Source organism: Ovis canadensis, chromosome 11, assembly GCF_042477335.2.
Source record: "Ovis canadensis isolate MfBH-ARS-UI-01 breed Bighorn chromosome 11, ARS-UI_OviCan_v2, whole genome shotgun sequence".
Taxonomy (NCBI): domain Eukaryota; kingdom Metazoa; phylum Chordata; class Mammalia; order Artiodactyla; family Bovidae; genus Ovis; species Ovis canadensis.
Window position 1 is genome coordinate 35,853,450 of NC_091255.1, and position 25,399 is coordinate 35,878,848.

At 48.9% G+C, this 25,399-nt stretch overlaps 2 protein-coding genes across 4 annotated transcripts; one reads left to right on the forward strand and one right to left on the reverse strand.

The window, feature by feature from the left end:
- Nucleotides 1–9,841, forward strand: ATP1B2 (ATPase Na+/K+ transporting subunit beta 2). 2 transcript variants are annotated; one of them, XR_011259845.1, is made up of 8 exons: nt 1–713; nt 2,531–2,659; nt 3,007–3,111; nt 3,213–3,418; nt 3,649–3,705; nt 4,502–4,600; nt 4,708–4,962; nt 6,962–9,841. XR_011259845.1 is itself a non-coding variant. In XM_069603405.1 (7 exons), the coding sequence occupies exons 1-7, from the start codon at nt 602–604 to the stop codon at nt 4,870–4,872; spliced, it is 873 nt and encodes a 290-aa protein (XP_069459506.1). In that variant the 5' UTR covers nt 1–601; the 3' UTR covers nt 4,873–6,659. The 2 variants fall into 2 exon arrangements, 1 of the variants encoding a protein (XP_069459506.1); XM_069603405.1 differs by lacking the exon at nt 6,962–9,841 and having other exon boundaries at nt 4,708–6,659.
- Nucleotides 8,252–24,840, reverse strand: TP53 (tumor protein p53). Of its 2 annotated transcripts, none has more exons than XM_069603404.1 (11): nt 24,650–24,814; nt 16,468–16,569; nt 16,311–16,332; nt 15,984–16,226; nt 15,361–15,547; nt 15,168–15,280; nt 14,836–14,945; nt 14,373–14,509; nt 14,215–14,288; nt 13,384–13,490; nt 8,252–8,585 (listed from the first exon to the last, which is right to left on the reverse strand). In XM_069603404.1, the coding sequence occupies exons 2-11, from the start codon at nt 16,539–16,541 to the stop codon at nt 8,504–8,506; spliced, it is 1,149 nt and encodes a 382-aa protein (XP_069459505.1). In that variant the 5' UTR covers nt 16,542–16,569; nt 24,650–24,814; the 3' UTR covers nt 8,252–8,503. The 2 variants fall into 2 exon arrangements, with proteins under 2 accessions (XP_069459505.1, XP_069459504.1); XM_069603403.1 differs by lacking the exon at nt 8,252–8,585 and adding an exon at nt 11,855–12,803 and having other exon boundaries at nt 24,650–24,840.
- Nucleotides 24,841–25,399: the final 559 nt, after the last annotated feature.

The window sequence follows — 25,399 nt, forward strand, 5'->3', positions numbered from 1 at the left end:
CCCGCACTGCTGAAGAGCGGAGCCTCCGCCTGGGGGACCCCTATCCCTGCCTGTCCCCACAACTGCGCGTCCCCACCCCACCCCCGTGGCCGAGCCACCTTTGGTGTGGCTGTCTCCACTCGTCAGAAGAGCCTTGAACAGTCACCCGACTCCTCTCCACAGCCTCTTTGCATCTCGGATTTCGGGGCGGCCCCCTCCCCCACCTCTCCCTGCCTCTTTGCACCCCGATTTTTCTGCGCTTCGCTTGGGTTTTGCAGCCGTCTATTTTTGCATCCCTTTTCGTTTTGCTTCTGGGAGGTCTAGGGGGTGAAGCTGCGCTAGCACCCCTTCGCCTTTTTATCCTCCCCTGCTCGGACAACCCCCCTTTTCATTGCAGTGGGGGGGCTTAGGATCTGTTCATCTTACGCCGCGCCGCCAGCACCCCGCAGCGTGTGGCCTTGCGCCCCGGAATTGGCAGCGGCTGCGTATCTGAGGGGGGTCTCCCTTGGCCCCGCTGCCTTTGCTCCTCGCGCGTTCCGGTGCGTGAGGGGGCTTCAGCGCGCCGCACCCCGGCTTCTCCATAGTCCCCCGCCCCGCGCGGGACTTGCCCCCCGCCGTCAAGATGGTCATCCAGAAAGAGAAGAAGAGCTGCGGGCAGGTGGTTGAGGAGTGGAAGGAGTTCGTGTGGAACCCGAGGACGCACCAGTTCATGGGCCGCACAGGGACCAGCTGGGGTATGCGGGGCCGGCCGTGCGAGGGGCGGGAGGCGGGGGGATCCGCCTGGCGACGCCCGGGGAGGACCAGGTCCCGCCGGCGCAGCCCCAGCTCCCTTCCCGGGTTCCCGGCGTCCGGCCCCCCTGCCGGGCTCCGGGCTGGGAGGGGGCCGAGTCGCCGGTCTAATCTCCCTGGCTGGCCGCTGCGGAGGCGTAGAAAGTAGGTCACTGCCGCCTTCCCGCCCCCCGCGGAGCCCCCTCGCGCGGGGGGTCGCGGGCTCTGCGCGCGTGTGCTCGCCGCGGCGCTTGCGCTCCCTATCGGGGGCCGGTCAGCTCTACACGGTCGCCCCCCTTCTCCAGAAGAGCACCCTTTCCCTCCCTCTGATTCTCACTAGCTGGCCAGGCCCTTCTATTTTTAGCTCGTGCCCACCCCTTGGACCCTGGGAACATTCATTAGGGGGCGGGTCTTGGAGAGGTGGGGTGTGTGTTGGAGAGGGTTCTTCACAGCGGAAGTTGTCTGGATCCCACTGCCTCGTGTTTTGGAGCCTTCTGTGACTGCTTCGTGGGTGGGGGGCTGTGGGGCCGGGGTGCCACTGGGAGGTGTTCGGGGCTGGGTGTTGGGCTCAAATGTCACAAGCGGAGGGAGTGGTCACTGGTGGTGAGATGTGTACATCATCTGGGCCCTGTGTCTCAGGGCTTGGATGGCCTGGCACCTTCCCCACCCATACCTTGGAGGTGGTGTGTGGGACCACATATTCAGGAGATGTGGAGAGACTTGTGTCTGGTTGAGGGTCCAGTACTGGGCATAGATGCCAGTGAAGGGTGGATTTCTTCCAAAATGGATTTTCAAGCTGGGAAGTTGAAGCACAGGAGATATTGTGTGTGACACAATTTACAGTTCATCCACACTGACTGAATGCTGTTCCCATTAGCCCACACCATCAAGGGGCCCTTGAAGTGGGTCTGATGCAGTCCGTATGCAGGAAACGTGAAGTCCAGTCCGTGGGATTGGAGGGGTCCTTGAGTCCTTGGGAAAATCTGGGGAGGCTTGGGGAAGTGTCTCCTGAGATGGAAGGACTCGAGATCTGGGGGAATGGAAACAGCAGGTACTCACACTAGGCTGAGGAGTGACAGTGACTTGTCACGTCCACCAAGAGTCCACCAGGCTCTCTGCCTGGAAGGCTGCGGAAGGTCTTCCTTTACACCTGCCTCTGCCCTGAGTGCTGAGTGTGAGCTGGGTGTGGGGTGACTGTTGAAGGCTCGGGACAGCTGTCTCTGAGAGATTTTGTAGCTTTGGCCGGAGCCCCATTCAAGGTTCATCTCTTGTAGGGCTCAGAGAGAGAAGATTTTGCTGTTTGAGTGTGAGGGGTCCACACCCTCACACTCAAAGGGTTTGAGAGTTTGGTGGTGAATTGGGGCCAGTGCCAGCTTGAAAAGTCATCGTGCTGGACAACTTCAAGCATGAGTACCCATACAACAGTAACAGATGGTGTGCCTTTTCAGGGCCATGAAGGTTGACAAGTTGAGAATGTAATTTGTGGCAAAATGACTGTGGCCTATACTAGGGGTTGTCCAAGCAACAAGAGTTTAGGTTTCTTGTGTCCTCCACAAAACTGGACTTCACTGTGCTGTAGGACCAGAAAGGGCTGGGAGCTATGGCTGGAAGCCAGACACACTGCCTTTTTCCAGCTTGTCTCCTTTTGCTCCCAGGGGAAGGCTCCCTGGGGCTCTGGCATCCTTTCCTGGGCAGAACCTCTGAGTCGGGGAGGGGCACGTGGCAACAGGACAGGTCATGGATGGAGACCTGGCACCTGCTGACCCTGTTTCCTCCTCTTTAGCCTTTATCCTCCTCTTCTACCTCGTCTTCTATGGCTTCCTCACCGCCATGTTCACCCTCACCATGTGGGTGATGCTGCAGACGGTCTCCGACCACACCCCCAAGTACCAGGACCGATTGGCCACACCAGGTGAGTGATGAGACTCCCCCACCAGCCAGGCTCACTACTCTGGTGCCCCCAAGTCTCCCAAAGGAACTCGCAGGTTGAGAACTGTCAGCTCTTAGAGGTTTGGTTCTGATGAGCCAGTCACCACGTGCTGGGCAGTTCTTTTTGAAGGCCACCTTCACACTCCCCACAGCTGAGAGCTATGTGATCTGGGGAGGTGGCAGAGGGTCACAGGAGATCGCCCTCCCCAGAAGGCGATCTCAGATCTTCCTGTCGTCCCTCACCCTGGTGTTCCCCATGTCCATCTTCTTCCCTCTTTGTGGGGTCCTTCGTCTTACGTATACTCCCTTGTTCTTGCCTCTGCTCACTAGGGTTGATGATTCGCCCTAAGACTGAGAACCTCGATGTCATTGTCAATGTCAGTGACACTGAAAGCTGGGACCAGCATGTTCAGAAACTCAACAAGTTCTTGGAGCGTGAGTACGGGGTCGATGGCTATGCAGGACTTCGGGCAGGGGGTTGGGGACCCTGGGAGCAGAACATGAGGTCTGTGACTCTCTCTCGCCCACCTCCTTAGCTTACAATGACTCCATCCAAGCCCAGAAGAATGATGTCTGCCGCCCTGGTCGCTATTATGAACAACCAGATAATGGAGTTCTAAACTACCCAAAACGTGCTTGCCAGTTCAACCGGACCCAGCTGGGCGACTGCTCTGGTATTGGGGACCCCACCCACTATGGTTACAGCACTGGACAGCCCTGTGTCTTCATCAAGATGAACCGGGTACTCATATCCTTAGTCCCCAGGGAGAATGGAGGAGGGAGTTACCATCTGCTGGCAGTTGCTTTCTTTTACTGGGGCACTTGGGCTTCGGGAAACTTTTAGATGTTTGAGTGGCTGAGAGAACAAGAGAGATGTGACTGCTGGAGGCTGAGATCATGGCTGGGGGCTGGATATTTCTGTTTTTGATAACTTCTTTTCCTAACCCTCACCACTGTCTCTCCTCACTCCAGGTCATCAACTTCTATGCAGGAGCAAACCAGAGCATGAATGTTACCTGCGTGGGGAAGGTGAGTTTGTTGGGCCTTGTCCATCTGTTTGCCCCATCTGTTTGTCCTTATGGTTTCCATGTCATTCACTCATCTCTCCCTATCTTCTTTACTCCAGAGGCCCCATAACTCTAGGGACAAGGGGGTAAGCATGGGCTTCAATATGGCTCAAACTCCAAGGTGCTGCCACCCCTCATGCTTCTGTCTAGGATGCAGAAGTCTGCCCTTTTATATGATAGACACCCTCTCCCTGACTCCACCTGAGCCCCTGCCGCTGGCTTCTCTCCCTGATCCTTCCATCTTCTCTATTCCCTGACCATGTCTTCTGCCCTCAGTCTCATGTCTCTTCTGCCCTCAGTTCTTTTTAGGTATCTGGTAGCTGCTGGTCTGTGAGCACCACCTGCCACCACTAAGTTGTCCTTGGAGCCCTGCTCCCCCCACCTCTGTCCCTCTAGGAGCTTCCTGCTCCTCTTGCTTCATCCCCCTCCTTGCTTCCTACTGAGCTCTTACTCATTGATCTGTTCTCTCTTGGCTCCGCTCCAGAAACCAATTCCTGAGGATGGGGTAAGAATTTGGGGTGGGAGGGCAGTAGAAGGCTTCGGGCTTCTTAGCACCCTGGAGAACTTCCCAGGCTGATGGAGGAGACAGGACACCCCCTCCTGTGCACGCGCGCAAATATACCAGACTCAACAGCACAAGGGATACGGATTTGAGAAAGCACAATCGGGATGAAGGAGGAACAAAGGGAAGTCTGGCCAGCGGCTGAGTTCCCACCATCCCTAACATGCTCTCCTCCACCCTCCTGCGTCCCCCACAGCGAGATGAAGATGCCGAGAATCTCGGCAACTTCGTTATGTTCCCTGCAAACGGCAACATCGACCTCATGTACTTTCCCTACTACGGCAAGAAGTTTCACGTAAGTCCTGCGGGAGGCCGGGTGCTGGCTCCTCCAGGGGAGCAGGGTGCGGGGTTGGAGGCCCAGCTGCCTCAGGCCTGGAGCCTCGCTCTCCTCCTCTGGCCCAGGTGAACTACACGCAACCCCTGGTGGCCATCAAGTTCCTGAACGTGACCCCCAACGTGGAGGTGAACGTGGAGTGCCGCATCAACGCTGCCAACATCGCCACTGACGATGAGCGTGACAAGTTCGCGGGGCGTGTGGCCTTCAAACTCCGCATCAACAAAACCTGAGGCCCCCTTCCTCCCGCCCCCACCTCTTTCCTACGGATGCTTCTGGAATACCCCTGACCCCGCCTGATCCCTCCCTCACCCACCCCAAAGGTATTTTTTATAACAGAGCTATGGCTTGTCTGAGCCTCGCGCCCTTTTCCTTTCCTTCTGAACCCAGCCTGACATCTGTCGTGATTCTCTGGTTGCGCACACTTTCCACCATCTTCTTCCTGCCCAAGCTCTGTCAGAGACAGGGAGATGGAACCCCCAAGACGTCATAGAGTTCGGAGTCTTTCTAGTCCTGGTGTAGCTGTGAGAGGGGTGTCCTCACAGCTCCCCACCCATCCTGCCCTCCTGTCCCACCCTTTCAGAACTATAGAAAATGCCCACCCGCCCACCTTGGGCTTCCCTCATAGCTCAGTTGATGAAGAATCCGCCTGCAATGCGGGAGACCCCGGTTTGATTCCTAGGTTGGGAAGATCCCCTGGAGAAAGGAAAAGCTACCCACTCCAGTATTCTGGTCTGGAGAATTCCTTGGACTGTATAGTCCATGGGGATCACAAAGAGCTGGACACGACTGAGTGACTTTCACTTTCTTTTCACCCACCCACACACAAACGGCAATCTCTTCATGCTTATCTCCAGACAGAATGTGGCACTCTATTCTTTTTTTTTAAATAACTGAAGTATAATTAACTTACAACACTGCTGTTAGTTCCAGGTGCACAGCTTAATGATTTAATATCTCTGTAGGCTACAGAGTGGTCACCGGTGTGACCCTCTATCCTCCCATGCCAGCCCAGCCGCTGTCCCCCTCCCGTCTCCCACACCTTCTGCCTTGTCTACCACAGTCGCTGTCGCGGTGGCTTTTGACTTGTGTGACTCCTCTGGTCAGTCTTTCCTCACTTCTCCATCCCCATTCCCTCCACTGAAAGCGGGACCACTTCTAACTGAAGACATGGTGGCTCTGTGGCCTTTTCCTTCTTTCCTGGCACAGCTGGGTTCTCACTCCACATTGAATACGTGAGCTGGGAATGAGGGTCCAAAAGAGAAATCCCTGTTGGTTCTTGAAAATTCTCTTCCCAGTCTCCTATCACTCCTCAGAGGGGCGGGGTTGACCTAAGCTGAATATCCACTTTGTTTTTGCCGATGGCTCCCTCCCCTCTGTTCCCTTTCCCAGAATATCCTGCAAGTTCTACTTCCCAGGCGCCCTGGGGGAGGGGCAGCCACTTTGGCTGGGTCCCCAGTGGCCACCTTGGAAACGTCAGCTGGTTATGGGACTATTCCATCTCCTTCCCCTCCGCCCAGATCTGCTCCCCCACCCCCATCCTCTCTGTGGGTTCTCTTAGCAAGTTATCAACTAATCATTAACTCCTCCCCTTTCTTCTGCATGCCAGCCTGAAAATTGCAGATACCTCCTCCTTTTAAGACTCTGAATTTCTTGGCTCCATCTCCTTCAGACCCCTTTGCCTTCTTAAACAACCCCATAGTGCCCATAGAATGTTAAATGAGGGACCTCCTGTGTTCTTGAGTTATAGAGGCATTTTAACTCTTTCCTCTCCCACACCCTTCACTTCCCCACCTGTAATTTCCCCGTTCTTTTTTGATGCTGCAGCTTCCATACCCCACCCATGGGTGGACCTTTCCCTGTTTTTCTCTGGCTGGATCTGAGGCTCTTCCCTTTGGATCCCATTGTTTTCCTGCACTCCCCTCACCCAAGTGGTCTCTCTCTGCAGTTATTTAATGCCTGTGTCTGATCTACTGTAAAAAGAGGATAAAGTACAATAAAATGAGAGCAATTATATATATATATATATATAAATATATATATCATACATGGAGCCCTGAGTGCAGGTTGTTCCTTTCTGAGCTTTTGGAGGAGCCCTGGGAAGGGGGTGAGGGGTGGATTGGGGTGATCTGAGGGATACCCAGCCCTTGGGAGGACCACTTCCCTGCTTTGATCTCTTCTGTCCAGTGTCCAAGCAACTACCTCCTAGATTGCTCCATCACCCATACTGTCTTTAGATCAATCACTCAATACAAGACAGGCAAGAAGCCTATGTCCTTTTCTACAGCTATACTCATAAAGTGCCTACTATGTGCATTCTAGGCATCGTGAAGATACACTTATGAAAGAGGCAGAGTTCCTGCCCCCAAGGAGCTCCCCAGTATAACAGGAGAGGGGAGGAGCACACGAGAAACTCTCAAACCAGGTAGACCTAAACGTATTTCCAGGAAGGAGAGAAAGCTGGTGAGGACAAAATTCAGAGTGGTCAACCACTCTCTGGGGGGTGGGTGGGGTGGTTCATAGGGAAAGTTTCTTAGAGGCTTAAAGGATGGGGTGGCTTTGGGGAGAGGCTAGCATCAGCAAATGCCCAGAGACAGACGAGGACAATTGACTGGAAGAAACAGATCTCAAAATAGAATGAACCATAGGATTCCAATTTTGTGTATAAAAAAAGCACACAAGCATAGAAAAAGGATGGATGAGTCTGTACAACAATATTTATTGTGGTATTTTGGGATGGGTTTAATTTTTATTTTCTTGGGGCTTATTTTTGTTTGCAATGACTTGGCCTGGGTGTTTGCCTTGAAAAAATAGCTTTATTACTTCTGCATACACATATATATAGTTTTATCTTGAGTGCATAGTACACACACATGGATTGCTGGGTTTTGGTCATATAATGCACATTATACATATTATGTGTGTGTGTGTTAGTCACTCAGTTGTGTTAAACTCTTTGTGATTCCATGGATTGTAGCCCGCCAGGCTTCTCTGGAGTGGATACTGGAGTGGGTAGCCATTCCCTTTTCCAGGGGATCTTCCAGACCCAGGGATCGAACCTGGGTCTACCTGCATTGCAGGCAGATGCTTTATCGTCTGAGCCACCAGGGAAACCCATACATATTATATTAGATATTATAGGCAATTTTGTGCATTACACTTGTTCATTCAATTTCACCTGGCCTGGTAGAGTTCTAATTCAGTTTTTTAAATGGCTGCATAATATTTTTTTTCTATTGGGTTGTTCTTGTTAATTTCTTAGAGCTTCTTGACAGTTGTAGATATAAACTGTTTTCTACATTGTAGATTTCCCCCAATCAATTGTTTGTCTCTTGAGTTTGTGGTGGCTTCTTTACTGTTAAAAAGTGGTTTCTTTTTTTTTTTTGGCCACACTGCGTGGCTTGTGGGATCTTAGTTCCCAGACTAGGGACCAGGGATAGAACCTACCCCTCAGTAGTGAAAGCACGGAGTCTTCATAACTGGACTGCCAGGGAATTTCCAGAGGCTATACTCATATTTTGTAAAAATATTTTGGGCAGGATTTTATCTCATTTTAATTTTTACATATGCCTTAATTCCTTTGCCTATTTTTTTTTAAAAAAACAATACAACTAAAAATTTAATTAATTTATTTATTTTTGGCTTCACTTCTCAGCTTGAGGGATCATCTACGACCAGAGATTAAACCCTGGCTTCCTACATTGGAAGCTTGGAGTCCTAACCACTAGACTGCCAAGGAATTCCCACACTTGGTCTATTTTGATTTCTTTTTGTGTGTGGTACAAATGAAGAGTCTGGTATTATTTTATTAGTGTGTCAGCTTCATTAAAATTCTTAATTTACTTACTCCCATTGATTCTTGGGTCAGGAAGATCTGGAGATGGGATGGGCTACCCACTCCAGTATTCTTGGGCTTCCCTGGTAGCTCAGATGGTAAAGAATCTGCCTGCAATGAAAGAGACCTGGGTTCAATCCCTGGGTTGGGAAGATCCCCTGGAGTGGGTTGGAGGGCATGGCAACCCACTCCAGTATTCTTGCTGGGAGAATCCCCATGGACAGAGGAGCCTGGTGGGCTATAGTCCAGGGGTTCGCGAAGAGTCACATGACTGAGCAACTAAACACATTGAACTGAAATACCAACTTTGGCTGTATAATACATTTTACTATATACTGAGCTCCTCTTCTGGATTCATTGCTGGCTTGTCTCTCACTCCATTTACCAAGCCATATTGATCTGATTCCAGTTGACTTTATAGTCTGTTTTCTGATATCTAGCAAGGCAAGCAAGCCCTCTTGCCCATTCCTTTTTAAAAACAACTATTGGTTATTTGGGGGCACTTATTCTTCTCTATAAATTTATGACAAATATATCCAGTTCTCAAAAACAAAAGCCATCAAGACTTGTTGAGATTCTAATTGTAATTGCATTGTATCTTTATTTCAGGAGAACTGGTCTTTTTTATCAGATAGTAAGTTTTCCCATGTAAGAACAGGTTATCTTTTCCTTTTGTTTGGAGCTTGGTTTATGTCCTTAAATAAGGTTTTATAATTTTCTCCATATTGAGTCTGTGCCATTCTTTCATTTTTGTGTGTGATTCTTGTGAAACTTATCCTTAATTATTTTATTGCCATCTACTATCCATCTACCTTATTAAATTAGCTTAATTCCATCATCTATTATTAACTAAGAGGTCAGTTTTTAGGTACATAAACATAATCATATGATCCAAAAAGCAAAAATATTTATGTTTTAACCAATGTTTTGTTTTCTTCATTTTAAAAATCCTGTTGAGTGCTCTAAAACTGATGTTAGTGGGCATTCTTGCAGTGAAAGCAAGTCTTATAGTATAGTTCTAATTTAAATTGAAATGACCTTAGGGTTTAACCATTAGGATAATACCAGTATTCCATTACTATTTTTTTTTTGGCCAGGTGGAATGTGGGATCTTAATTCCCTGACCAGGGATCAAACCCAAACCCCCTGCAGTGGAAGCACAGTCTTAACCACTGGACCACTAGAAAGTTCCTCCATTACTATTTTTAAGGAGTGACTGCTGAAATTTAATCAAATTCCTTTCAGCATCTGTTGATATGATCATATTTTTATTCCTTAATTTATTAATACAATGAATTATGTTGACAGACTCTCTATTAAACCAATTTTATGCTCCTGGAATAAACCCTACTTGGTTATAATGTTAATATTCTTTTGATTCACCAATATATATTTTTTGATACTATTTAGAGATTTTGCATCTCTATGAATTAGTTTGCTTTTAATTTTCTAGTATCTTGATTGTTTTAATATTAATGAAATCACAAAAAATTTACATGAATTGGAGATTCCACTTTTCCTATGGTCTGGAACAGTTTATTTAAACATTGGATTAATTTGCTCTTATTCTTCCTATTTTTTTTTCAGTCAAACTCTTGAGTTTTTCTCTTTGTTTAAAGTGTATCTTTTTTCCCCCCTTGAGTCCTGCTTTTGAATTTATTCTTTCAACCAACTTGGCTTTCTCTTTCAATAAGTTATATCTTTAATTTTTAGGATGCGTGCTAGCTTCCTTTTTCTTTTTCTAAATAAAGAAAACATCTATGGCTTTACATTTTCCTCATTGTACAGCTTCTGCTGAGTGTTATAGATTTGGGAGCCCCTGTGTTCCTGAAATCAAGGAGATAAGTTTTAAAAATTATTCTAAAACTTAGCGGAACAGGACTTGGGCTCTTTGAATGTGAGGGCATGGCCAAGTCTGCCACGGGTCCCCACAACATAGAACAATCCTGAGCACACAGTAAAGCATCAGTCAATGAATATCTGCTGGCTAGATTGTCAGGAGGGAATACAGCCAGAGGGAGGGAAGTGAGCAAACAGGACCAGAGAGGTCAGGGACTCATTAGAAGTCACACAGCTTAGTAGAACTGGCCTGAAAACCCAGGACTAATAATTCTCAGACCAGTAACCTATCAGAACACAAAGGGATTGGCAGAGCAAGAACGGCTCTGCTTTGTGAAGGAGTAGAGCAGAAACAAAAAGAGCTAAGGACACACTCTAGAGAAATGTAGGGTGTAGGGGGGGTGCAGGACACTGATCAGAAAGAGGCTCAAGGTGACCTGACTACAGGAGTGAGGCAAGGAAATAAGTTTCAAGTGCTCTGATTTACCAAGGGCCTGGCTTGTGGGGAGAGATGGCAAAGTTAAAGATCTCTACAAGAAGTGGTTCTGGGTATCCTGGGGAGTGTTTGGCATTCTCCAGAAAGGAAGAAAAAGTGTGATTTTGAGGCCAGGGGGCTGGTGGCTTCACAGCTGTCTGGGATCCTCAGGGTAAGCCTGGGGATTCCCTCAGGGACTTTAAGCCAGGTTGAGGGAACAGTGGTCCCAGAAGCCCTTCTGGACCTTACTCTGCTCTCTCTGCCCCCAGGGAGGAGGCAGGATGAGCTGTGTCCCCAGTCTGGCCAGCCTTCTAATGCTGGCTCAGGCAGCAGTGGTGGGTGTGGGGTGATGAGGAGAGCCTGCCCTCAGCCCCCCTCCCTGGGAGCTGGCAGCCCTAAGGAACAGAAGGGGTGGAGGGGGGTGCAGGGCTCCCCAGGCTCGACTTTCCTCCCTACCCCAAGAAGCCCTTTGAAAGGTTTTCCTGGCAGAGTTTAAAGCTTCCATTCATTCCGCTGGCTGGCATGAAGCCCGGGTGAGGGGACGCCGGGAAGGCCCCAGTCCCATGTCCCAGCCCTCACCTTAGCCGCCCCCACTTCCTGGGGACCCTGGTTGGTAGGCCTTCTCTCTCCTCACCATAGCACCCACTGTCCTTCCCTTTGAGAGCCCAGGTATCCTGCCCCTTTCCTGGGAGCAGATGGCCACCCCGGAGGCTCAGGCTTACTAAATCAGACATTTAAATCCTGTAATCCTTGGTGAGACTGAGAGGGGGCAGCAGCCCAATCCTAGAAGCAGGAGCAGAGACCTTGTGCCAGCCCTGGCAGGAGGGGAGGGGGGACAGTTGGTTCCCAAGTTATGAATGGAGGCACCCCTTCCCTTATTGTCATGCAGCCTGCAGACTGACCCAGTCTCCAGGCTTTGTTCTCCTCCAGGAAACCAGGCACTGGCGCTGCCTGCCGCCACCCTCCCGCCAAAAAAAAGTGCTCCCTGAAGACTCAGGTGGCTGCTTCCCAAACTCACTCCCTTAATTCACCCCTGCACTGGCCCCAATCTCTCAAGACACACAGGTGGTAGCAAAGTTTTATTGTAAAATAAGAAATTGATATAAAAAATGGGATATAAAAAGGGAAGAGGAGGGGTGTGAGTGACACATGCAGATGTGCCCTGCAGAGCACAGAAGGAATCTGCGGAAGCATTTGGGGGAAATGAAAACAGGTACTGGCAGATACAGCAGGGACGGAAGCCACTGGGATCCAGGATAAGGTGAGCTTTCCCCTTTGGCACTGAGGTTCACCAAGGGGGTTATGATCTGGCAGGGCCAGGAGAGAAGGGACTTGGAGACTTCTTCCCTTTAACCAGCCATCCAGTCAGAAACTGTCAAATCATCCACCCAGGGGGACAAAGGACCAGCACCCATAAAAGGCACTAAGTCCCAGACATTATAGAATCAAATGATGGTTTTGGGGCCAGACATACATTATTTCATTAACCCTCACAACAAACCCCCCGTGAGGTAGGTTATGATTATCAGTTTTTTATAGATGTGAACAATGAAGTCAGGAGAAAATCGAACAACTTAAGATAGCTTCCCTGGCTAGTATGGCAGAGGACTGAGTTTTCCAACCCAGTGTATGGCTGGTTATAAGATGTTCCTAACATGTAGGAACAGCTTCTGACCTCTCCCGAACGCTGCTCACAGTAAAAACCTTGAAAGCTAAGCTGGAAAGCGCCAGCACCCCCCAAATCCCCAGAAAACCATGAGCACAGGTCTGCCTCTTTGGCAGAGCTGCAGGCTGAGCAGACGAAGAATCCCAGGGGGTTTCTAAGGCGCACCTGCACCAAGCAGAGGTCTAAGCACCTGAGTCTCAAAAAATGCCAGGGAAGGGGCGGGGGGTGAGGGTGGGGATGTCAACCGGTGACAGGAAGCAGAAGACATCAGTCTGAGTCAGGCCCTTCTCTCTTGAGCATTGGTTTTTTATGGCAGGAGGGAGAAGGCCCCTTCTTAGACTTCAGGTGGCTGTGAGAAGAAAGGGGAGGGGAGGAGATGACATCATCTGAGTGAGAAGCTCTGGGCCCCTCTTCCTGGACCTAAGCTTCGAAGGGCCTGAGGCAGGAGCAAGGTGAACTTATGTTAAAATGGTCACAGCCAAGGGCAGACATGCTGACTGAGTACCTTGGGGTACTTGTGGGTATAAGTCTCTTAATCTTCCCTTACCCCAGTTGACACATGAGGAAACTGAGCCTGGGAAGGGAAGTAACAAGGCCAACATGACTCTAGTACTTTGGAAGGCTGAGCATCTGACTCCAAGGCCTGATATCCCATAGTTATCAGGTCTCTATTTGAGACCCTAGCTCTGAGAGTCTAGGGTTTGCTAGAATAGGCAAAGAAACATCCATGCCCTGGACCCCCGGAGGCAGGAAAGTGGAGGAAGCCTAAAGAATGTCTGGGTAGGGTTGGGACCCAGCGGCAGTGTGTCAGCTGCCTTTTACCTTGAAGGCAGGACCAGAATGGAATACCATGGCTTTCTAACACAGGAAAGCAGCAGATACGTGTGTGTGTGTGCACCCAGGCACTGGGGAAGACCTGCATCACTCACCTAGAATGAGCCCTGCTTTCCCCTGGTTCCCTTCCAGCCTGAGCATCCATCAGCTCCAAGGCCTCATTCAGCTCTCGGAACATCTCAAAGCGTTTACGCCCACGGATCTGTGCCAAGGAAAGAAGGGAACAAAGAAATATTAGGCAAAGTTGCTACAAGAACCAAGGGGCTTCTCCAGTAGCTCAGTGTTAAGGATTCCACCTGCTAATACAGGAGACATGGGTTCAATCTCTGGGTGGGGAAGATCCCCTAGAGAAGGGAATGGCAACCCATTCCAGTATTCTTGCCTAGGAAATCCCATGGATGAGGAGCCTGGTGGGCTACAGTCCATGGGGTTGCAAAAGTCGGACACGACTGAATGACTTAACACCACAGCCACCATCACCACCGCCAATGAATCATGGCCATGGACAGAGGAAAGGATGACTAGAAAAAAACAGGCTTAACCTCACATCTGGAGAAGGCGATGGCACCCCACTCCAGTACTCTTGCCTGGAAAATCCCATGGACAGAGGAGCCTGGTAGGCTGAGGTCCATGGGATCTCGAAGAGTCGGACACGACTGAGCGACTTCCCTTTCACTTTTCACTTTCATGCATTGGAGAAGGAAATGGCAACTCACTCCAGTGTTCTTGTCTGGAGAATCCCAGGGACGGGGGAGCGTGGTGGGCTGCCGTCTATGGGGTCACACAGAGTCGGACACGACTGAAGTGACTTAGCAGCAGCAGCAGCAACCTCACATCTGCTACATTTATATTTTTTTCTTCCCTTACCCAACCCCAAGGAGTGGGGGTGAGAGACTGCACCTCTCTCTCCCCACCAGACTTGGTACCTGAAGAGTGAAATATTCTCCATCCAGTGGTTTCTTCTTTTGCTGTGGAGAGGAGCTGGTGCTGCTGGGCAGTGCTGGGAAAGAGGCAAGGAAAGGTGAGAAAAGAGTGAATTGGGGGCAGAACTGCACCCTCGCTGCCTCTTCTACCTCCTGCTCACCTCGCTTAGTGCTCCCAGGGGGTGGCTCGGGGCAAGACTGCCCCTTCTTGCGAAAATTTTCTTCCTCAGTGCGGCGGTCTCTCCCAGGACAGGCACAAACACGCACCTCAAAGCTGCTCCGTCCCAGCAGGTTACCACTACCAGGGTAGGAAGAGGGAAGCAGGAGGCAATCAGGAAGGGGGACCCTGTCTCTGTGTTCTCCTGTGAACCAGGTCCCACCTACTCCCAACCACGTCCATCCCAAGGGGAGCCTGAGCTCCAGCTCCAGATTGAGAAGACCCCAGCAAGAGAGGTCCCAAAGCCGGAGAAAGGAGGAAGAGAGCAGCAGAGAAGTCCACAAAGGGAATGCAGCGAGAGGGAACGATGGCTGGTAGCGTGAGAGAATGTGATGAGGGGCGGGGCCCCGGGGACAGGCAGGCGGAGGTGAGGGAAGCTAGCGTGGAGGGTGGTGTGTGGTCCCTACCGAGAGTCTTCCAGTGTGATGATGGTGAGGATGGGCCGCCGGTTCATGCCCCCCATGCAGGAGCTGTTACACATGAAGTTGTAGTGGATGGTGGTGCACTCAGACTCGATCTGGGAGAGAGCACAGGCCCGGCATGAGGCTACCCAGCCCCGCAGAGACTCTCAGCCTCCACGAGCCTGTTTCGTCAACTGTGGAATGGTGATAACCCATCTGCTCTGCGCACCCCACAGGCCGTGGGAGGTCAAGTAAGAAGGAGAAAGCCCCCTCCCTCCCACCTAGGGTGGTCACGGACAAACCCCCTCCCCCTGGAGACCTCAGTTACCAAACCGGACCTCGGGGGACTCATAGGGCACCACCACACTGTGTCTAAAGGTGTTCCGGTCGTCGAAATACTCCGCGCGTAAATTCCCTTCCACCCGGATAAGGTGCTGAGGCGGGGCCAGACCTGAGAGCAATCAGGAAGAGATTAGGGGCTTGGGGGCTCTGGGTGCCAGGCCGGTCCCATCCACAGCCCCCACCGCTCACCATCGCTATAGTCAGAGGAGCGCTCATGGTGGGGACAGCGCCTCACAACCTCCGTCATGTGCTCCAGCTTCTTGTAGATGGCCATGGCGCGGACGCGGGTGCCGGGCGGGGGCGGCGAGTCGACCCATAGCTGCACTGGGCAGGTCTTGGCCAGCTGGCAGAACAGCTTGTTGAGGGAAGGGGAATACTGGAGGAGGAAGAATGAATGGAGGGGTCAGGGGACAAGTACCCAAGGGTCGAATGTACAAGCACCGAGTACCGACTGGAAGCCGGGTCCTGTGAGGGGAGGGTAGCTAGAGATGGCAGGGTCGGGGGTGGGGAGGTCCACATCCCAGAAGTGTACTTCTAATAGCTACAGAATGAATGAGAGTGAAGAAAAAAGGAAAAAAGAAATGGCCTCATGACAGATACTGAGAATGTGACGGAAAGGATGAAAACCCAAGGGCTAAGGGGAAAAATGCAACCTTGGGATGGAGTCAAAGGTCACAAACTAACTAGGTTAAGATCTAAAAAGACTGACAAAAAGGCAAAGGCTGAAGTGGAACCCCAGACTTCTGAACAGAAAACCCCTAGGCTGTATGGCCAGGCACTGATAGGGAAGCCGGCTCCCCAGGGCCACTGACCGTGCAGGTCACAGACTTGGCTGTTCCGGAATGCAGGAACCCGAGACGGAAACCGTAGTTGCCAGGGTAGGTCTTCTGGGAGGGGACAAAGGACGACAGGGGCCAGGAGGTGGCTGGTGCCAGGGCAGCTTGGGCAGGAGGCTCTGGCATTTGGGGCGCTTCATTCGGACATTCATCCAGCCAGGTGACAACATCTTCTGAGTACGGGAGCAGGTCATCCACGGGTGCGGAGAGCTCGGAGGACTACAGACGGGAGGAGTGCATCAGAAGGCCCGGTTCCCACCCTCTGGACCCGCAGCCCCAGGCCCCCTGTGCCCCAGGCCTTACCAGAAGGTTGTTTTCAGGAAGTCTGAAAGAAAGAAGCAGAAAGTCAGGACTGGCTTTTGTTTCTCCCAGGCCTCTACTAGGGGGCTGGGGACCGTGGTGGGGCAAGGTTATTGGAGTCTGAGCAGTAAACCTGCCCTCCCTCCAGACCTCCACTCACAGATTCCACAAGTCGGAAAATGTCTCCTGACTCAGAGGGGGCTCCACACCGAGTTCTGCCTGCGATTCTTCCATTGTAGCTCCCTGGAAGGTTGTGTGGCCGCTGGAGGGAGAAAAGTGAGGATCCAGCCTGAGACACACCCAACCCTGGGTCACCCAGCCCAGAGCCAGGAGGGACCCCCTCTGCCCACAGCACACCTGGAAGCTGAGGATCTGCTGGGGGGTAGGGGAGGCGCCTGCCCCACCCCTCAGCAGTCTTATCACACACTTCCTCGAGGGATAAAGACAACCAGAGAGGGACTTCCAACCTTTTCACCACTGAATCCACAAGCCTTCCTCAGTGTATATGTATTTCTGCCCTCCTTTGCAGTAATATGGAGAAGGAAATGGCAACCCACTCCAGTATTCTTGCCTAGAGAATCCCATGGATGGAGGAGCTTGGTGTGCTACAGACCACGGGGTGCAGAGTTGGACACGACTGAGCGATTTCACTTCACTTTGCAGTAATAAGGATGAAGTAACTCTCGACTCATTTCCTCTGCCCCCATCCCTCTACCTGCTCCCCTGGGATGGTTCCTCACCCTGGCTTACAAATCCCTCAGGGCCCAACCCCTGCCCACCTCTCTGACCTCACCTCTTAGCACCCTCTTCCTTTTCTGGCTTCCCTGGTGGCTCAGATGGTAAAGCATCTGCCTGCAATGCGGGAGACCCGGGTTCGATTGCTCGGTGGGGAAGATCCCCTGGAGAAGGAAATGGCAACCCACTCCAGCATTCTTGCCTGGAAAACCCCATGGACAGAAGAGCCTGGTAGGTTACAGTCCATGGAGTCGCGAAGAGTCGGACACAACTGAGTGACTTCACTTTCCTTTTCTGATGCTTATCAGATACTCCCAGTTCACTGAACTGGGGACCCTGGGCCCTGCATCCCTACAGGGTAACCTCCTTCTCACCGACCTCATCATGAATGTCACACCTTAGCAGGGATGTTTCCCTGGACTTCTCCATCACAGCCAGCCAGCCAAACCCTGTCACCTTATTTTAATTCAGGTCACTCTATTTTAATTCTTGTGGTAATTACACTATGTTACCTTTCCCTGCTCATTTTGCCTGTTTCCCCTATTGGAATATAAATGTCTTCAGGGTAGGGAAGTTGTCTTGCTCACCAGTTACTAGCATAATGGCTTGCACCTGGTCGGGCTCAATAACTGTGGTGAATAAGCGAATCCTCATACCCAGGCTGTAATCTGATTATGAGCAGTCAAAGGAGCAAAAGGGACAGGGGGTGGCTGCAGCCTGGGCCAGGGCCCTGTCACCACCATCTCATCTCCCAGGCTAGCTTTCAAATAGTTTCAACATGCCATCTTTCTTGATGCCAAATTTGTAATCAGCTTTGCTCAGAACCATGCCACTGATCAGAGTCCATGTTCACTACACTTTTCCTCTGTGTCCATGGTAATGACAACCCCTTCCAAGCAAGCAGCTCTTGTGGGCTTCTCTGGTGGCTCAGATGGTAAAGAATCTGCCTACAAAGTGGGAGACCTGGGTTCAATCCCTGGGTTGGGAAGATCCCTTGGAGGAGGACATGGCAACCCACTCCAGTATTCTTGCCAGGAGAATCCCCATGGACAGAGGAACCTGACGGGTTATAGTCCATGGGGTCGCAATGAGTCAGATATGACTGAGTGACTAAGCACACACACCACAAAGGTTCACCTGCACCTTTCTGTTGATATAGGGTCTGCATACGTATGTAGAGTGTGCAAAATCGTTTCTCGTGGGGTATCTTGTGGTTGTTCAGTTGTGTCTGATTCTTTGAGACTTCATGAACTGCTGCACACCAGGTTTCCCTGTCCTTTATTATCTCCTGGAGTGGGGTTATCTTACTTGTCTGGATAACCACACCTGCCTCTTGACAGGTGAGAATGTCTTAGAGAGGTTAAGTGATCTGCCCACAATACATATAGGTGAGTGAACGAGCTTTTATGAAAAATGACTGTTTGGAGGTCTAGGATTAAGATGCTTACTTCATTATAGACTACCCTGCAGAGCTGTCTTTCGTAATCAGTTAAGTCTAGAGGAGAAGATTTTCGCTGATGAAAGTCCGTCAACTGAGAGGCTAGCAAAGGGCCACTTATCATAGCTCCCAAAGCTGATGGGGGATGGACTCTGAATGTGCCTGGAGGAAGGCAAGAGGGAACAGCAGTGGGATGCCAAACATTTGCCTTGGGGAAAAGGACCAGGGTTTCCCCTAGATCGATGATCAAAATAACTTTAGAGACTTTTATGGAAGGGAAGCTGTTTATGTAGAGATGGGGCGCAGAAGTCAAAAGCCCTGGATTTGATGCTGTATCATCAGTTAAATTTGCTGCATGACTGCACTCATCTTAAATCTCCCAGGGCAAATATGGCAGAGCATGGGCTCTGGGGGCAGACAGGCTAGGCCTGTATCCCGAGCCACCGTCTAATAACTGTTTAACTTTGGGAGGTTGCTAATCCTCTCTGTGCTTCCCAGTCCTTTGCTATAAAATAGTATCCCACTGATTATGGGAAATATAAGAGCTCAATAAATGCTTCTCTTTATATGGTTATCCCAATTTTACTTGTTCTATATTATTGCTGGAGGGACTGGGAGCGGGTGGGGCTTTAATGGTCCTGCTGGGATCTTCAAGCTAGTTCATCCCCTTCAGGCAACTGTGTTCAGTAAACAGGTTGGGAGGGGCTGTTCTGGGAGGGTGGGCCAAGGTCTCAGTCCCACAGGGAGAGGGACAGCCCTGTGGACCTAGGAGGTCTCCCTCTCTGTCCTTGGTAGCAACTGAATTCTCATTTTCTTTCTCTAGGAAACCTCTTCAGAGCACGTACTTCCCATGGGTGTGAACATCAGGGGTTCATAATACTAAACTGTCAGAGGCTGAACCAGACCCTCCGGATGGCTGGGGAGGTGGAGCCTTTCCAAAGCAGCCCCCTGGGAAGGCAGTAAACTCAGCTGGGACTTAGAGAGGCAGGCCGATCACTATCCTAACAATGGCTGCTGTTTATATAGACCTTACCGGATCCACTGCTTTCAGTGGCTTATCTCAGTAATCCTCTCAAAAAGCAAGTAAGGTAGGTACTATCATCAGAGGAGAGAACAAAGTTAAAGGAATTACCCAGGCTCAGAAAGCTCTCCAGGGTCAGGGCCAGGGATTTGAACACAGGCTGTCTGAAGCCACACTCAAGCTCTAAATAATTATGCTCTGGGTTCTCCCAGGGCCTGATGTTTGGAAAAAAACAAAAACAAAAACCTTTTTGTTGGCTGGAAGCTGTGTAATTGAAAAAAACTGATTCTCAGAAGAAATAAGGGAGCATCTGGTAAAACTGAAAACCATACCTCTTACTACTTAGCAAAACCGTTTCTTGGTGGACAGCCTAGAAAAATGATTGCAAGGGGGCAATAGAAGTCTTGCATAAAAATGTTCATGACATTGTTTTTCCTAGCGGCCGGTGACAAGAAACAACCTTGGTATCCATCAATAAGGAATAGGTAAATGAAATGTGGTGTATTCATTACAGTGGTTTAGGGAAATGAATTTTATGTGTATAAAACCCTGGTCCTTTCCCCCAAGAGTAACCTGTTACAGTTCAGAAACATACTGGGTGAAAATACGATTTGCAAGAAAAAACAAAACACAGTAATTTAGTCTATGGAAATCAAACACATAAAATGATTATTTATTGCTTATAAATATATGTATAAAAGCATGAAAGGCAAGAAGACTACAAATTCACAAAATCTTTAATAGTGATGATATTCTCAGGGAGAGGGGATGTATGCTTAGGGTATTGGGGGTAGTAGAGTCAAGGGGTTTTAGTTTTTCTTCCCCCTTTGGCTGTGCCTTGAAGCTTGTGGGATCTTAGTTACCCAACCTGGGACTGAACCTGGGCCCTGGAAGTGAAATAGTCAGGGAATTCACGGTTTTAGCTTTATTAACAAAAAAATTTTAAAGGTGGTATCTATACATTGCTTGTGTAATTAAAATAACATAGAGACAAAAATAAGACAAAATGTTGTTAAAAATTATTTGGTGGGAATGTGTGGTTACTCTTGTACTCTGTACTTTTCCAAAATAAAAATATCAAGGGGAAAAAAAAAGAAATTATGGATATTTGAATCAGATTAAAAAAGGTAAACAGAATAATGTCCTCCCAAGTACCCATCACTTAGCTTCAAGAATAATCAAGCATCTCACCTGTACCTCTAGTCACTCCCCACAACCCCACAAATGTTTTTGAGGTGAAACTTACATAGGTTGAAATTGCATCATACTATTTTGATCACAAAATTTGACAAACTTTGATAAAGCTCTGTAATCTACCCATACCAAGACAAAGATACTGTGTTCTCTTCTGAAAGTTTTATGTGTAGGTTTATTAACCATGTCAAATTTACTGTTGTGCATGGTGAGAGGTGGGGGCCAAAATCCATTTTTCTGCTCCAGTTGTTTCAGCACCATTTGTTGAGACTTTCCTCTCCCCACTGATTCACTCTGGTACCTTCACAGAAAATCATTTGACCACATTTATGTGTCTTTTCCCAGACTCTATTCATTGATTGTTGTTCTACTGTAACTTTATTATTTTTTTAAGTTTTATTATTGGAGTACTGGGGCTTCCCAGGTGACACCAGGGGTAAAAAATCTGCCAGTGCAGGAGACACAAGAAATGTGGGTTCAATCCATGGGTTGGGAAGATCCCTTGGAGGAGGAAATGGCAACCCACTTGAGTCTTGCCTGGAAAATGTGGACAGAGGAGCCTGGGAGGCTCCAGTCCATAGAGTCACAAAGAGTTGGGACACAACTGACCATACATATATTGGAGTATAATTGCTTTACAATGTTGTGTTAGTTTCTGTTGTACAACCAAGTCCTACTTAACTTTACAGTAATCTTGAAATCAGGTATTTTAAGGCCTCCAACTTGTACCAATGTTTTGTTTCAGAATCAGCTTGTCAGTTTCTACATTTTTAAAAAAATCATTGAGTTAAATCTTGCTGAAGAGTACTGACACCTAAACACCATTGAGTGTTCCAATTCATGAATATGCTAAAATTTCCTTAAATTCTCTCAGCAGTATTTTGTAGTTTTCTATATAGAGCTTTTGTCCATTTTTTGTTTAATTTATCCCTGAGTATGACATGTTTTTCACCATGGCTTCCCAGGTGGCTCAGTGGTAAAGAATCCGCCTGCCAATGCAAGAGACACAGGTTTGATCCCTGGGTCAGGAAGATCCTTTGGAAAAGGAAATGGCAACCCACTGCAGTATCCTTGCTTGGAAAAACCCATGGACAGAGGAGCCTGGTGGGCTACAGTCCAAGGGGTTGCAAAGACTCAGACATGACTTAACACATGTCAGGTTTTTGAGTTTAGATTCAAGGTTGCTATTATATAAAAATACAATGTATGCATATTGCCTTTGAAAGTTGTAACTTGCCTTTAGTTTTAGCTTTCACTTGTTCTCATTGTGTGAAAATGAATAATGAATTTTCTATTAGGACTTTTGGTATACAGTCATACCATCTGTGAATAAAGCCATTTTATTTCTTCTTTTCCAACGGTTATGTATATATTAACAGCATTAGGCTGACCTTATAAAATGAGTTGGGCAACGTTACTGCCTCTCCATTCTGAAAGAGTTTATGTGAGATTGGTATTGTTTCTTTCTCAACTTTTTGAATTGAAGAACAAAGGAGACAGATAGGAAATAGCACTCAGACCCAAATGCTAACAATAACTGCATTAAATGTAAATAGACCAAACAGTCCAATTAAAGCAGTTCAGTGGGGGAAGGAAGGCTATTTCAATAAGTGGAGCTAGAACAACTAGCTATCCATAAGAAAAAATAAAACAGAACCTTGAACTCACAACATGGAAAAAATTATTCCTTGACTAATAAATTATGGCTCACAGACTTGTGTTAAATCTAAAACTACAAAGATTCTCAAAGAAAATATATGAGCAACTATAAGAAAATATCTTCATGACCTTGGGGTACGATCTCCTAAACAGGTCAAAGCAATCACTGAAAAGAAAAATCAATCTTCTGTTCCTTGTAAGAGTTGTTAGACAAGCAAGAGGTCAGGAGAAAACACACCTATCTGACAAAGGATACACATTATTGCTATCCAGAATATAAATGACTCCAACACCTCAAAGACACAAAAAAGCAAATGAACCAATTTTTAAAATGGGGAAAACACTTGAACAGTCTCTTAATATCTGACACAGAAATGGCCAGTAAGCACATGCAAACTGTTGGAACATACTTAATTGCAAAGTAAAACCCACATTGATATGGCACATTAGAAAGCCTGACAAACCAAATCCTGAGACAGGATCTATCTTGCTGGTGGGAATATAAAACAGTACAATCACTTTGAATAACAAGAACTTTTTAATGTAATTAAAAAATACAAATAAACACCTCACTCTATGACCAAGCAATTCCATTCCTAAGTATCCAAAAACATAAAAACATGACTACAAAAATAATTTTAAGAATGTTAATAGCAGCTTTATTCAAAATAGTCTTAAATGGGAAGCCACTCAAAGGCCATCAAAAGGAGAATGGATAAGCAATCAATGGTTTATTTATTCAGTGGAATATACTAAAATATAAAGAAACAAAGTATTGATACGCTGATACATGCAATAAAATGGGTGAATTTCACAGACGGAAAGAAGCCCGACACAAAGGAGCACACACTGTATGATTCCATTTATAAGTTCTCCAACAGGCAAAATAAATCCACGGTAACACAAATCAAAGGCGGTGGCTGTAAATGCTACTCCTAACACAGAAAAAAGCACGTAAGTACCGCGCAGTGTCATGTTCGTAGCAGGTGCGTGGTAGGTGACCGCGCCCTAAATAATGAAGATGCCGGGAAAATTGGTACGGGCAGAAATCCTAGGCCCGGTCCGCCGCCTCCCGCGGGCAGAACCAGTCGAGACCGAAAGACAGCTTCGAAGACCTCGGCCCCGCCCCCTCCAAGCCCCGCCCCTTCCGCTTCACGACGTTCACTCTGCGTCTGAGAAAGGAATGGTTCAGCCCAAAGCTAGATACAGAAGTTGTTTCTCCGCCGCAGAAAACGACCCATCGTTAGTCTTCTATCGTTTAATTCTCAAATGTATCCATTCTCGAAATACCCAGGGTCTGCCCTCTGACACTAAAAAAACAAAAACAAAAAAACCCCAAACCGTCCACGCAATGGTAGCGTCCCCCTGGGTAGCGGTCGATCGGGATGGAGCACACCATTCAAAGAGGGGGAGGGATTGAGGTTTGCATCAAAAATACCTCTTCCTTTCCAAAAGCGGTAGCTAACCAGGCTAGGAGGGGGGAGGGAAAAAGTAGAGGGGTTAGCAGCCTCCTTTCACAAGTAATGAGGACCAGTATAAAAGACCTTTTCTCTTTCTACTTCCCTCACGTCGGGTGAATAGTGGGCTGCTCCGAAAAAAAGAAACCGGAAATGCTCCGGCAGTGGTAGAAATGTAAATGTAGAGCCAAACAATAACAGGGCCTCTGAGGCCGGGCTAGTTCTGCAGGGCTTCGCGGGCAAAACTCTGGTTTAGCAAGCGCCCCCTTCCACGACTGACAGCCTTTAACCGGATTTTCTCCATCTAGCGGAGCTGAGAGCCAGTGGGAAAGATTACTCCAGGAAGGACAAAGGTCCGGAAGTTATGGGACCTTAGCAGCTTGGACTTTCCGGATCACCCAGAACCACTTCGGAACGGAGCCCGAGGTTCCACTGGGATGCTGCACGTTCTAAAATCCTGAGCCATGAATCCCCGAAGTTTCGAGATCCGAAAGTCGACCCTGATGCTTTGTGCATCTTATTTCACACACCCTGGGATGGAGTTATTGGTGGTGGGGAAGAACCCCTTAGGCCGGCTCAAGGTTCCCCAAAGCCCCACTCCCCAGCCCAAGTGTTCACCTTCGAGTTCGGCTGGTCTTAACATCCCAATCATCTACACTCGGGCCTCCTAACATTGCATTCCTGTTGGTGCCGCTAGCCAAGACCCCCGCCCTCCCTGCCGCTAATCGTTAACCCCCCAGTTACCGCCCCCCAGCCCTTTATCCCCCCGAACTGAAAATACAAGGAGCCAAGAGCCCGTGACTCATAGAGGACTCATCAGTCTCAGTCAAGAGCTTACCCGAAGCTCAGGGGAGGGTGTCACCGTCCTGGGATGCACGCTCCGAGGTCGGACGCTAGATGACCCCGGAGACCAGCGGCCACTGCGGCCAGGATGGTGGCTCTGGACTTTTGAAGAGCTCAAAACTTTTAGCGCCAGTCCGGAGCACGTGGGAGGGGAAAATCCCAATCCCAGCAACCCTCGCGAGGCTCCTGGCACAAAGCTGGATAGTCGCCATGACAAGTAAGGGCAAGCAATTCCCCTGCGGGCGGAGGCGAGGGGAAAGGAGAGTAGGAGAGGAGAGTGCGGGGAAAGTCAGGATTCTCGCCATATTGGTAGTGTAGCTAGTGACCGTTTGGATAGGGGAAGTTCGACAAGCGAAAACCATAACGGCCGAATTGGTGGAAACCATTTTGGAAGATTTCTGCCATTGTTTCATATATGGTGAAAGGAAGAAAGCCTTTGCACTTGCATTCTCTGACTGGAACACTCCTCTCCTAGATAGCTGGATAGTTTTTACGCATCAACTAAACTGTCAACTTTTAGAAAGGCCTTCCATAATGTCCCTATCTAACGTATACCTCCATATGCGCTATATTACACCATCTTAATTATTTTCACACCCCTATCACTTTCTGACCGAGAAGGCAATGGCACCCCACTCCAGTACTCTTTCCTGGAAAATCCCATGGATGGAGGAGCCTGGTAGGCTGCAGTCCATGGGGTCGCTAAGAATCGAACACGACTGAGCGACTTCCCTTTCACTTTTCA

Excerpts from the sequence above, each read along its gene's own strand:
- ATP1B2 (XM_069603405.1), top strand. The coding sequence starts at position 602 with ATGGTCATCCAGAAAGAGAAGAAGAGCTGCGGGCAGGTGGTTGAGGAG. Across the intron at positions 2,660-3,006 it reads GGACCGATTGGCCACACCAG|GGTTGATGATTCGCCCTAAG; the intron begins GTGAGTGATGAG and ends TCTGCTCACTAG. Across the intron at positions 3,112-3,212 it reads ACTCAACAAGTTCTTGGAGC|CTTACAATGACTCCATCCAA; the intron begins GTGAGTACGGGG and ends CCACCTCCTTAG.
- TP53 (XM_069603404.1), bottom strand. The coding sequence starts at position 16,541 with ATGGAAGAATCGCAGGCAGAACTCGGTGTGGAGCCCCCTCTGAGTCAG. Across the intron at positions 16,333-16,467 it reads TTTTCCGACTTGTGGAATCT|ACTTCCTGAAAACAACCTTC; the intron begins GTGAGTGGAGGT and ends TCTTTCTTTCAG. Across the intron at positions 8,586-13,383 it reads GAAAGCAGGGCTCATTCTAG|GCAGATTCTTTACCATCTGA; the intron begins GTGAGTGATGCA and ends CTTTCATTGCAG.